The sequence below is a fragment of the Daucus carota genome, chromosome 9, assembly GCF_001625215.2.
Source record: "Daucus carota subsp. sativus chromosome 9, DH1 v3.0, whole genome shotgun sequence".
NCBI lineage: Eukaryota > Viridiplantae > Streptophyta > Magnoliopsida > Apiales > Apiaceae > Daucus > Daucus carota.
The window spans coordinates 35,236,732-35,250,900 of NC_030389.2; the positions used below are offsets into that span (position 1 = coordinate 35,236,732).

At 32.9% G+C, this 14,169-nt stretch overlaps 1 protein-coding gene and 1 long non-coding RNA gene across 2 annotated transcripts; one reads left to right on the forward strand and one right to left on the reverse strand.

The window, feature by feature from the left end:
- The first annotated feature begins 434 nt into the window (after nucleotides 1-434).
- Nucleotides 435-3,754, forward strand: LOC135149127 (uncharacterized). The gene is made up of 3 exons (XR_010287255.1): nucleotides 435-1,011; nucleotides 2,382-2,565; nucleotides 3,430-3,754. It is a non-coding gene; the product is annotated as an uncharacterized LOC135149127 (long non-coding RNA).
- Nucleotides 3,755-5,634: 1,880 nt separating this feature from the next.
- On the reverse strand, nucleotides 5,635-7,032 carry LOC108201509 (uncharacterized). Its single transcript, XM_017369793.2, has one exon. The coding sequence runs from the start codon at nucleotides 7,030-7,032 to the stop codon at nucleotides 5,635-5,637; it is 1,398 nt and encodes a 465-aa protein (XP_017225282.2).
- Between the last annotated feature and the right edge of the window lie 7,137 nt (nucleotides 7,033-14,169).

Below are 14,169 nucleotides of genomic sequence, written 5' to 3' on the forward strand. Positions count from 1 at the left end.
GGAAAAGAAACTTGTTAAATCAAGTCATAACAAATACACATTGTGACGACCCGGATTTTCAGAAATTATTTTATTATTTTTTATTCATAATTTTTGAGAAAAATGAGAAACAAAATTTAATATTTTATTCTAGCTTGATAATTTCCAAAAAAAATATTTGTTTAAAGTATATCCTTGTCATTTGGGTATGAGAAAAAATCTATTGATTGTGCAATTATTTGTTACGAGATTTAATTGATTTATTTGTGTACGATTATATTTAGTTTTGTAAAATTACAAAGATAATTTCAAAGAAAAAAAAATTATTTTTAATTGCTCGATAGTGATCATAAATATTTTTAGGAGTTTTAAAATATTAAAATCTTAATTCCAAACGGACTTGATTTTTATTAGTTTCTGACTGCAGCTAACTTCAATCTTTTGTATAAATTTTAAAAAATGCTTTATAAATCCTGAAACTTTTATTTGATTAGTTTTATAATATTCTGGGATTTATAGAAATATTTCGGTAGTTGTCGGGAGAAATTTTATTGCAAGTTGTCTCCGTAAATTAGTTAAAAGCGGGTAGAAGTTAATTGCTTACTCAGTTTAATAGAATAGTTGGCAGCTTAAAATTTATACGCGTGTCTCCACACTTCTCTTCCTTCAGCCACGTATACACCCCTGTAAACCCTTTTCCTTTTATTCACTGTGAAACCTCATCTCTCTCGTTAAATCACAGTAATCGGGGCACTGCTTTCTCTCGCAAATATCTCCTCCATCTCTCGCCTCTGTACGTACAGTCTCCATATTCCATCGGGATTCTCTGCTGCCGCTTCCTTTTCCGGCCAGCTACTACTGGGTTGGCGAGTTTCAGTCCTTGCTCCGTTTCCCCTCTTCATCGTGTATCGTGTCTCTGTGGTGTCCTTTGTAGTCTCCTCAAATCTGCCGCCAATCTTTCTTTCAGTAGCCGTTGTCTACTTTCTCCGGCGAGTCCAGCGTTATGCCACGCTTCCCTATTTGATTTCTTTGGTATAACCCTTGTACATATTTTGTAAATCAATTGTGTATATATATAAAATTGGGATGTGTGTTGATTTGATTTTAAAAATTAGTTGATTAAGAGTAGATTGGGTTTCAAGATTCGAGTTATATGCTTGCTTCTATGTAGGTGAATAGGTGTCAATTGATGTTGATTATAACCCGCGATTATTAATTGAGTTCAATTATATGTGCTTAATTGGTATTTGAATTGATTTTGGTAAAAGAAAATAGATAATCGAAAAGATTAGGAGGGAGTGGTAGTGAAATCTTTTGTTGTGATACCACTGTTTGATGTTAATAGTTACCTGTCCTAGGAGTATGTTTTTTGAATGAAATTTTGTGGAAAGATACTTCCTGGAATCTAGTGTCTACTCGCGAAAGAATTAGATTGATTTGTTAAACGAGTTAAAAGATATGCATGTTTTAGTGTGAGCTGTGCTGAAATTTCTGAGCAGGCTTATGTGTCCAGTTCCACGCCCTGTTTTGCTACCTTAAAATTGAGCTTTGCCTCTGAAATTTTTATTGGAGTTAGATGTTAGTATCTGAAATATGTCATTAAAAGTTTATACAAACAGACCAATTTTTCTATTTATTAAAATTTTTAGCGTGGGGCTGGTTCTGCAGGACAGATTCAGGTTCTTGACTTGCAGGTTCGGTTTTACTCCCTTAAACATGGAATTTGGTTCTGAAATTTTTATAGTAGATTGGATTAATGTCTAGGGAGGTCTCATAAAAATCTCAAGTGAAAAACTTGTATTTTTGATTTATTAAAAATGTTTAAATATCGGTAGTACAGATTGGTGAAAATTCTGTTTTGATGTCACAAAGAGAATTGTTTTGCAAGTCTAAATCTGTGAGTTGGGTTTGAAAATTCTATGACCTCTGCGTATAATATTTATAAACATCTCTGAGAAATATTTTGTTAAAAAAATTGAATTATTGACTTATGATTTAGCATATGATTTCCGAGTTCGCTAATTATTTAAATTCAGTCTATGAGTAGTGGTTGATGGTATTTGATTGGTTTATTGAGTTGGTTTGAGTTGATTACCTGTTGAATAGTATAGGAAAACAGGTGGATAGTCCGATAAACAGGGGAGATGCTGCCGAATTTTTGTTAGAAATTGAATGTGATTTGTTATTAATAGATATTAAACAATCAATAGCATTACATCATAGTTAGATTGAAATATGTTTATGTGTTATATGACCGTGAATAGTTATAAAAGGATATTGGTCTAGGCATGTGTTATGTGTTATCTGACTTGTATGTCATATATGACAAAGGGTAGTTAATTACGTATTCTAGTTAATTTCGTCTGATCCGATGATTGAAGCAATATTTGCATAATGCATAGAATCGAGCGAGGTATGCTTACCAATGACGTTCTGAAGTAATGATATGACATCACGAGTCGAATCAAGAATATTCTGATAAGGCAAGGCTGTGATGTAGATTAAGTTCCGTTAGAAGCTAGCAAGATGGAACGATTATGCAGTATATAGTGTTATTAGAAATCTGAGCTAGACATCGGAGTCAAGGCAAGTATCCCTATCTTCACTTATTGTTCAAGTGATATTTTCTTTAAACCCTATTATGCAAGTACTATAACCCTTCACTTATTGTTCAAGTGAGATATTTTGTTCAATCATGATATTGATGGATTTATTTCTCTCAAGCTTTCTTGCAAGTAATTCTATTCTCTAACTTATAATTACTGCAAGTATTCCTATTCAAATTCTATATTTAGAAGCAAGTGCTCTTTCCTTGAAACTTTTATTTATTGCAAATGCACGACTTAAATACGATTTTGAGTTGGAAAGAGTGACTTTCAAATTGATAGACATGGTTTCAAAATCTCTACAAATGATTTTCATGTCCCGGTTTAGTTCCTATGGTTGTAAGGCTTATCTGTTGTAAGTATACTTCCGATGAAATAAACCTTTTCTTAAAATGCAAATTCTTTAGAACTGGGAAGTAAAAGAAAAATTCAGATATAATCATTGGACTATTGTTTTGTTTGCGTAAGAGGTCGATGCCCAGCTTTGCGTAAGAGGTCTATGCCCAGCCTATTGTTTTGTTTGCATAAGAGGCCCTTGGCCCAGCGTTATATGGAGACCTAGCTAGTCTTCAGTTCCGGAACATTTTATTTTAGGGCAATGCGTAACCATTGTCCGGGTTACTGTAGACTGATCAGCTACAGTGACTATTAACGTCCAATATATCTGAATGCTTTGGAAATTTATGTATACTTTTGAATTGTTTTGGTTGCAAGTTAAAAGCATGTTGTTTTGTATACTTCCAGTTCAATTACTTTCTCTGCTTTAAATCCTGTTTCTTTTTAACTATTATACTTACTGAGCATTCTTTTGCTCATTCTTGCTATTTCTTCTAACCCCTTTCAGATAATGTTAAAGATGGTTCGCCTATTTAGGCTAAGAATAAGAATAAGGCTAGGCGAGGATTGCAAGTGATTAAGTTTCAACCTGATGGTCAGGAAGAGTATCCAAGATCGAGTCTTTGGGACTAGTGGTAATTGGAGTTGTCTAAATTTGGTTTAGTTGTAAAAATATATTTGTTAAATTGGATATTGGTTATCCCTTATATCGAGGTTTAGTTGATAGTCTAGTTCAAGCTGTAATCAGATCAGTAGTTTTGTTTTCTGATTTCAATACTATAACCTGTTTGCGATCCTATTTTAAAGGGGGTGAAATTGAGTTTTAATTTAAATCATTTTTTTTATATATTCAGGTTTTGAAATACTTGTTTTGATTTCTTTCGAAAATACAGGTTTTAAATTGTTTTTCTTTTAGTGGCACCAAATCCAGACCCCCGGATTTGTGGGCTGTCACACACATTGATGATTCCAAATGCACTCATATATAATATATATCCAATTGAGGAATCGATCTTACTAACATGGTGGAAAATCTGTGATGACCAAATAAAATTGGTTTATATGATGGGGAGAAATTCCAAAAATAAAATTCCAATTCGTTTATCATGGGGAGAAATTCCAAAAATAAAATTGGTTTATATGATGCGAATCAATATATATGTGATACAAAATAATCAAAAAATTTACGGACGAGATAATACTCAATATGAGATCCACCAGCATTATAAGCATATATGCGAAATAATGAATTTCGCATGCTTCAGGCTGCGAGTTGATAATAACTCTCTATACAACCATATATTTCACGAAATATCTCACTGTTCAATGATATTACATTAATTCATTCTCAAAGATGATAAATCACAACTATATCTTTGCGGGTGATCAATTTTGCCTTATAAGAAAATGACATATGTATCACTGATAAGAAGAATCTACAGGTTCTTCAACAAAAATGCATATAAAATTACTATTCGCATCTTTATCAAATTGAGATGGCTTAACTAGTCACGCCAAACAACAAACTTATAAGTAAACTTCTGGTTTACTTCAAAATCAATTTCAATTATGCTTATTACTCCCTCCGTCCCTTAATACTTTTCCCACTTTCCTTTTTGGGTAATTCAAAATACATTTCCCCTTTCTATTTTTACACATAAAATACACACACTCCCACATTAAAAAACACCCCCCCACATTAAAAAAATATACTCCCATTACCCCATCCCACCCCACCGACTCCCACTCAACCCTATCTCTCTGTCTCTCTATTCTCTTGCTCCTTCCGCCACCAAACCCTAATTACTCTATCTCTATCGCAAACATGAGTGCACATTATGGGTTTTCCGATTCCGATGATGAATCTTCTAATATGGCTATCTACGAGTGCTCCGATCCTGATCACTGTGACAAAGGTGATTCGTGTGATGGGGAACATGGTTATAGCCGTCACTATATTGAGGAATCAGTGGTTCAATCGGATGCTACGGTGGATGAAAGTGTTATTCAAGTCCCCTTCGATGAAAATGATTCTCCTCCAGCTCCTCTTTCTTCAGATCCAGTTGAATTGGCCACCGTTGTTGCTCCGGACCCGGACCCGGACCCGTCGAGCGATGACTTGGATGTGGAGGCCGATTCAGAAGATGCATGCTCTCGCTCGTAATCAGAGTAAAAATCTAGTCACTTGTTGTTTCGTTAGTTATTGCGTTAGTTATTTCATTGTTGTTGTATGCTCTCGATAGTTATTTGGATGTTGCTTTAGTTATTTTGTTGTTGTCGTTGTAATCAATTGGCTGTTTATATAATTATTTGGTCGTTTTGTATGTAATCGATTGTTGGTCTAATTCCCAGTTATGTTTAATTGGTTGTTTATGTAAATATTTGGTCGTTTTGTATGTAATCGATTGTTGGTCTAATTCCCAGTTATGTTTAATTGGTTGTTTATGTAAATATTTGGTCGTTTTTGTATGTAATTCCCAGTCCTGTACTTATTCCCTTGTTTAATTACTTGTTTAATCGCTTGTGTTATTCATTAATCGCTTGTTTGGTGATAATGTAAATGATTCTTGGGGGCACTCTGAGATGAAATACTTGTATATACATGAACTGCTTAAAACTAAGCTTACTTTTAATACATTGACTGCTTAAAACTAAGCTTACTTCTAGTACTAGTTCATTAAAAACAAAAGTCAGATCACATGTCCCCTTCCACTTAAGCTGTTGAAGATGATGCTCTATTCCCCTGTATGTAATTCCATGCCTCGTGGACAGCCCACATTGGTGCAGTGACTTGAATTGGTAGCTTCCCCTCAGCTGCCAATTTTTTCTTATTGACATGAGGCACAAGGTAATCATTCGAACCTTTCACTTTTAGCACTTCATTCATGACATATTGATAGGATAACCAAACATTTCCCAATGTTGTTGGCTCTAATTCATTATATGCATGATGCACTGCCTCCAACATATCATCAACATCCTTTGGCATTTTTTTGTGCATTAGAGACTGTATGCTTCTAAAAAAACCCAAGTCCAAGATATTCAAATCTGGACTGTTTGGTGGCTGTTGCACTAGAATGAATGTGAAGTCACCTTGTTGATGAGCTGCTTGCCACTCTGGGTCATCTTGACCTATATGTGTCCTCGCATTATCCTGCTGTATGTATATAGTCTTATGACCTTCTGTTTGTGGCCATTTCTGCATGATTGCTGGTATGATTTTATTGATCAACATGTGCCTTGTTTCTTTTTTACCAACAGATTCAACTATCTTGGTCATAACTGTCCCCTTTGCTCTGTATTTGGAAGCTCTCTTTGCTGGCTCTTGGTAAGTGAATGGGAAGATACCTATCTTCCCATCAAAGGTACACTCTTTATCTGCATTAAATCTTGGTCTTGCTACAGCTGCTGTGAACATTACTTTGGGTATAAACTTGCTTGACTTGGCTGCCCTGTACTTGCCCTTTTCATTTCTTTCCAGGTAAACCCTCTGTGATTTTTTGCTTAGATAAAACCATTTTTCATCAATATGTACAAAGTTGTACATGGGATAATACTGCCTCTTTGTTGTTGGTGTGTCTCCCATCAACAAATTTAGAACCCATTCAATCCTTTGAAAAAGGTTTGCCTCTTTCAAAGCAGGATGTAATGGATTTGTATGAGGTTTAATAAGTCCCCTCTTTATCATTCGGTTTGCTGTACTTGAAGAGACTTTAAGCTGCACTGCCAAGTCTCTTATGCATGCTCTGTCCCCCATATTTATCTCAGTTATTGCATTAGGTTGCACTTGTATTCTTTTTCTCCCTGAGTTGTGACCCTTTGTTGTCATGTTGTATGGCTGACCTGCTGCCTTCTGCATTTTTGCAGTGCTCCATATTGTGCTGATTGTTCTCCTGGTTACATTGAAGAGATTGGCCACTTCTTGAATTGCACCATGGTTAAGCTTCCCCTCTGTCTGGTTGTTCAACAGCCACATGACTACTTGCATCCTTGAGTCACAGCTGAGCTTTGCCCTTGTTTTGTGATGATGTAGATCAACTGGTTCATGTGTTTGCCCTTCTGTGTCTTCATCTGCTGGCTCATTCAAATCAAAAGGCATTCCAGAATTCATTCTGAACAAATGGGGGCAAAGCAATGATGCATTGTTTTTTTTTTTGTCAATTTATACTTGTACATATGGTTGTGTAATGAATCTGTGTGTATGTAATCCTCATTTCTGATTGGTTAATTAACTTTGTGTAATGTAATCTTATTGGTGGATGTACTTAATTGTGGATTGCCCACTTGTAATGTAGATTAGGAGGGAAACTAAGTTTCCCACTTGTTTTCAAATTTTGTACTTAACAGCTAATGATTGCATTTTAACAGCATTTCTTAAAACCTGTGACATTCAGCAAATGAGCAATGTATTTAGGTACGGAGGGAGTATAAATTACTGGAGAATCTTTCTCCAAATTGCACTTGAATTAGACTCAATATTTAAAGTCACCTGATATCTCAATGTGATAACTATCATTGTCTCATCTTGATCCTAAAAATAAAGAATATGAACCAAAAGTTCATAAGATAATTCATTTTGATGACAATAAATAGTGATTATGTCACAAACGCCGGCTACATATGCTCCTATGATATAAATGTCGCAAAAGGACAACCTCAAGATACTACTATGTCTAAAGATCGCCTGAAGCGTGATAGACAAGTTGGTTCCATATCTTATACAAAAAAAAAGGGTGAAAAGGAGCAATTATTGATAATGGCTAGATTGAGAAATCAATAATTTTTGAAGGATCTCCATAAAAGATTATATTGAAGGATCTCTTGAAGAGATTATAGACATGACAAATTAGAGAAAATATAAGTAATGAAAAATATTGAGATCTCGATATATTATGTCTTGTCCAGAATGAAGTGGAACCATAAATCGAATCGACGTCGATGATATTTATAGAACTTGAGATTATTGATAATGAGAATCAAGAAGCAGAATCTGTTAGAAAATATTGATATAATTGGCCAAAGAATAAAGGATATAATTGAGGCAATTATAAAGAAAAAGTATTTGGACCAGTAGTCCTCTCACACCTGAAGTTGTGAAAATAGTGCGCCCTATGAATCATTATCTCTTAAAAATAGAGAAATATTTAAAACTGCATTTAACACACCTAAAGGTGTAAAGTCATGAATGATTATTTGTGTGAAAACAAAATGAAGTTTCAGAAATTGTGAATGTAAAGCTCAAATAATTGTATGATAACCTTGTGTTGGTTATGAAGAGTGATAATATTTCTGGCGGAAATGATTATTTGATTGTGAAGTAATCCTGCAATACACTAGTACAAAAGTGACTTTCCGCGTCGCCCCTTTAGGTTCAGTTTAAATTTTATACGACCCACTCGACAATAATCATCCTAGAAGGATCTTAACTGCCAGAAGCAGTATAACAAACTCTCGAGAACTATACCCTCTCAAATGGAAAAGGGATTCGGACCAGCAGTCCAACACAAAATTATTTTGACAAATACATGTTATCATTGTATATCAAATTATAGGTTACAACTCATAAAGTCTCTGGCCAGAGCAGATGGAAACTAGAATGTGTTTCTTGTTAACATTGAATTGAGTTGCACCTGATTAAAATACTATATGTTATATTATGTGATAGAGTGTTTCTTGGTGTATATATTGAAAGAAGAATTACTCTTGGATGAATGATATATTGTCATCCCAGAAGGATTATACACGATAGTACACTAACTTTTGTGTACACTTGAAAGAAATTCTCGGTCCTGAAGTACCGTATCTAAGTAAACTACAACATGTTTTATGATACACATTTTGACATAATTATTTAAAGTAAGGCTCCACTTTTGGTTAGTGTTCGTTGTTAAGGGATTACTCGCTTTAAGGGCGTGTTAATCCTCAAATTACAAAGTGATAATTTTATTCGATCTCCATTAACTTTTTCTATAAAGTTTTAAGCTAAATTTGCAGGTGTAAAGAATAGGGGATCAAAGGTTGAATAAATTATCAAGGAGATTTTCTTTTGCTATGAATTTAATTGTTGCAGGCAATTTTTATTAAGGAGGAGCAAATGCACGCTGCACTCTTTTTCCCTTATCCATGGTTTTTCCCATTGGATTTTCCTGGTAAGGTTTTTAACGAGGCAGCATCACGTACAAAGGAATAATGATTAAAGGAATCTAGCAAATTTCCTCACAAAGGCACTTTCTACCACTCATGTTGAGAAATTAGTACACATGACCAGGATGTGCAGACTTCGGGATATTTGCTAATTTTTATAATCATAATGTGATGAGGGGGAGATATAAATGATATGCTTTGTACATCACATGTACTCTTTTTCCTTCACTAGGGTTTTTTCCCACCGGGTTTTTACCTGGAAGGTTTTAACGAGGCATGATGTTAATATATATACAAGTCATCCAAGGGGGAGTGTTATGAAATGTATATGTGGATGATTTTTGATTGATGACTCTAGAGCTTTCTTATACATATCCTTTGGCTTTTCAAGTCCTTGTAACTTAAAGGACCTTTGACTTTTTATATACTTGTAACCTCTCTATCTTGTACCTATAAATAGGCATCAAGTTGGAGTTTGCAGACACACCAAAATATAATACAAATCACTCTTTTCTCTCGTCTCTCATGTCTAATATTTCTTTCTCCTTTCATCTATAATATTTCTTAGTTATCATATATTTTATCTAACTCGCTCTTCTGCATTGTTTGTTAGACTACTATCCTGCTTTATTCAACGAAGATCTTATTGTTTCAGTTTATCCATCAATTAAGTACACTTCTTATAGTTTACTTTGCTTCGCTTGCAATATGATCATCTCTACGTGCTTATTATGTGTATAATTCTTGTAAATTTCGTATTTGATTCATTATCCATCGGAATTTATTGAGCTTGTACTCGTTGTAAAGGTCTTTTGATCATCTACAATTTTTCTTCTTCGCGTATTTCTAAAATCTGCTTATAAGTATGTCAAAATCTGCATTTTGTGTAATCTGATTATATGATTCAAGTTGATTTGCTGTCACTTCTAAAATTCATAGTAAATTGAATATTTGTCCAAATATTATGAGCAATACCATTCTGGAAACCTCTTTTCGATATCTACGTTTTGTCTTTACATTCCATTATCATATAATGTGATTTCGATGTCTTAATTAAATATCAAAATACTATCATAATCAGGAGCTGATTTTGCATCTGCAGTTCACAAATATTTGTTTTATGAATTCGTTACTTGTTCGTTTTTAACGATCCTTACCATTCTAGAAAGGTCTCAGAATATCCTACGTTTTTCGTGCTGATAACGTGTTATATAATATAATAATATAAATAAGAGACTAGAAGAGAGAAATGGAAAGAATGTGGAGACTCATCTTATTATTTCTCATATCACAAACAATGTACATGCACCTCTTTATATAGGACAATTTACATAGGTTACAAGTGCAATTAAAAGCCAAAGGTTGGTAAGTTTAAAGGTGGGAGAGTCAAAGAGTTTAGGAAATCAAAAGGTTAATAGGCATACAAAAAGTCATCCATAAAATAATTGTTCATAACAAATAAATATTAAAAAACGTTACTTACAAGTATATCATCTTTGAGCATTTTCTTCATTGTTTAAACTACAATCAAAGATAAAAGATCAAGCAGTTCAAAACTTTAAAATTTTGATATATCCACCGCTTAAGAAATCATCATTAAATTTAACAAACAAAGATTTTTGATTCAGTTTTATTGTTATGAAACTCATTCAAAACCTTAATCCGAAGCACGAACCACAAGTCTAAAAAATCATAATTAATATAATATATATGTAATTCTAGATCTGCATTCAATGTATGCAATAGCATATTAAAAACAATCGAACACACACACATATATATAAAATCATATAGAATCATCCCATCCATTTATGAATATATTTACTTGTAATTTTATAATTTAACTACCTGTTGGCACATCGAGCCGAAGTTATCATCCACTAATTATACAACTAATACCAAAAGTTATACCAGTTGACAACTCTAGCCAACATCAGAAACAACACAATATTGGGATCTTAAAATACTCCGATCTTATTTCAAGAGCTGTATCAATATTTAACTTGTTAATAAAAAGACAAATTTTATAGAGAGGAGAGGAGGAGGGGGCTATGCTATATGGAGAATGACTATTGGGGTTTTTATAGAGGCATGCAGAAGGATGAGAGCGAATGAGACAATTCTCATTATTAAAATATGTTCTTATTACTATATTGTCCTTAAAATTTAAAATTTTACATTATATATATCAAATTTAAGTAACATTTATAATCACCAAAAACATTTTGGTAAAAAAACATTTCACTTAGCCGAGGTCGAGAATCTTGTAATATGTATAAATGTGTAAGTGTGTTCAACTATACAAAAGTTAATATTTTTATTAAAAAGTACAATTTAAATCATTTACTAAACCTAATAGTCGAAGGAATAAAACTATAATTTATATTTCATATTATATTTATTTTTTAAAATATCCGATATATAACATAATTCAGTTGAATTTAATTTGTTAACATATTTATAATATGTTCAATTTATAACACGTAATGATAACTCAAAAAATTGATCATATTGTATTATACAATCACATTTAAATTTAAGTTATCTGTGTAACATTTGTAATTTTCTTAGTTTGTAACTTTTCTTAAGTCAATGCTTAGTCTTTATCATAGTTTGGAATAATAATAATAATAATAATAATAATTTTAGAAGTTAAGAAATAAAAGGACATTTTTATAAAAAAGTCTAATCATATAAAATGGCTACATAACAAAAAAATACGTCATTCCTGTTTGTTAAAAAATGATTTATACAAAAAGTTATAATTATAATATTTTTAGAAGAAAACTATGAATATAGTATTTGGTGACCTCCTCACTTCTCATCCCATACTAAATCTAAGAGCATCTCCGATGCTCTTAAATTATTCTTAAAAGATAAAATAATATAGACTTCTAATAAGTTCATATGTTCAATTTGGTGACAACTTCAAGCCTAGCTCTTTCTTCATATTTTATTATTATTTGAGAGAATATTTGGAGAAAGAATGAAACCCTAGCTCTTTCTTCATATTTTATTATTATTTGAGGGAATATTTGGAGAAAGAATGAGACAGAAGTGAATAGAAATATAAGGAAAAGTTTAATGATAATAAGTTAAGAGCACTTTTCAAAGAGAGCTATGAAGCAAGACGGATCATATTCTAACATTCCCCCTCACTTGAAAGCCCATTTATGGTTCAATTTCATGACAACTTCAAGCCTAGCTCCTTCTTCATATTTTATTATTATTTGAGAGAATATTTGGAGAAAGAAGACAACTTCAGCAAGACGGATCACGGATACTGGGAGTCGAACTCGAGTCTCCCGCGAGACTAAGCTCTGATACCATGTTAAGTGACCAATTCTCCTAAAACCTCAAGCTGTTAGGAGGAGGGCTTACCAGGATCATATTCTAACACGTACACATACCGTTTTATTTCTTGTCAACACGAAATGTACACGTAAGCACATGGAAATTCAAATCTGGCAAATGTGTAAAAAGGACTAGTCTTTTGAGAAGATCAGCTTCTCATAGGTTACAAATCAAACAGATTAGCTTTTAGAATTTGCAACTACAAAATGAATCTAACTAGAACTAGAACTTTTCGCTTGGGGTATTATTTTTCAACAACTTGACTCGAATATCTCCTTCATCTTCGCTGAGTGAATTGTATACCTAGAAACATGTAATTAATCACACTGAGAAGAAGCAGAGTTGTAGAAGAAGCGTAATCGAAAAGCAATTGAGAAGCAGAGTAGAAAAGCAGGGAGAGTTTGAGGAACTAAGGAGGCGGCTAAGGAAGTAAGATACCAGGCCTAAACATATGCCTAGCAGCTGGGTATGGTTTCAATTAAAAATAGTAATACTTATTCTGTTACTCTGTATAATTCTCGTACTGGTATAGTTGTAGTACTATTAGTAACAAATATACATATTTATATAATAGTATGTTTGTTATGTATCAAATTTTAAATTTATATGTTTTTTTGATCAAATTTTAAATTTATATATTTTTTTATCAAAAAAACATATAAATTTAAAATTTGATTAAAAGTATATAATAAATAAATATAATATATTTTTAAAGTTTTATATATTTATTTAGTTCGTGTACTTTCGCGTCATTTGTGTACTTGTATTAAAAACCGAACCCGACACTAAATTTTACGTGTATTTTCGTGTTCGTGTACCGAATATTGAAAATCAAACCCAAACTTTTCGTGTCGTGTTCGTGTAGTGTACCAAATTGTCAGGTCTAATGAAGTTCTTATAAGGAATTTTAATTTTCACATCATCTTTAAATTTAGAGTTATAAGAGAGCATGGAGATGCTCTCCCCTGACAAGAGAATATATTATTCATCACTACACACAACTATCAAGGTCCAATAATTAATATATATCTCACTTTGAACCATATATGTTGCTTATAGCAGCTTGATGAAACACCCAATTATTCGAACTTCATGCTCCATTTTTATACTTTCCAAGTACAAACTTCTCATGTCTCTGGTTCCTAAATCCTTGTATCCCAAACTCGCTTATCCAGCAAGATCAATTACACTTTGAATGATACAATCAAACAACATGGAAGTGTTTACAACTCAAAAGTCTGTACTCGTGAATGTATAAATATAGTAAATACTACTGCATGTAGCTCGTTTAATGGTCTGAGATAGAGGTGACAAAATGTATGATTGATTTGGTTTTGGTTCTCATAAAATGGATTTAGTTTGGATAAATGAAACAAAACCATTTTCAAACCGTATATTCATAAATGTGGTTATATTTTGGTCCGAATTATGGGTAAACTAATTTAATAAGTAAAAACAAGTATTATATGATTAACAAAAATTAATACACTCAATGTAATTAATAGTAAATACAACAATAGTGTGTGTGGGTTGTGTGAGTTGATGTAGTGGTTCACGCTTTTGGCTTCTCCAAGAAAGGTCATAAGTTCGAATCACGGGGTGTGCATGTGTTGTAAGTTGTAACGAGCATATTGCCACCTCTAGTGTGAGATAAGGTTGTGAGTTATGTTTGTCCAAGAAAACATCACACAAGTAATTCAAAAGTTTCCCATATTATTTGTCCTTCTTCATCCAATGCAAATTTTATACA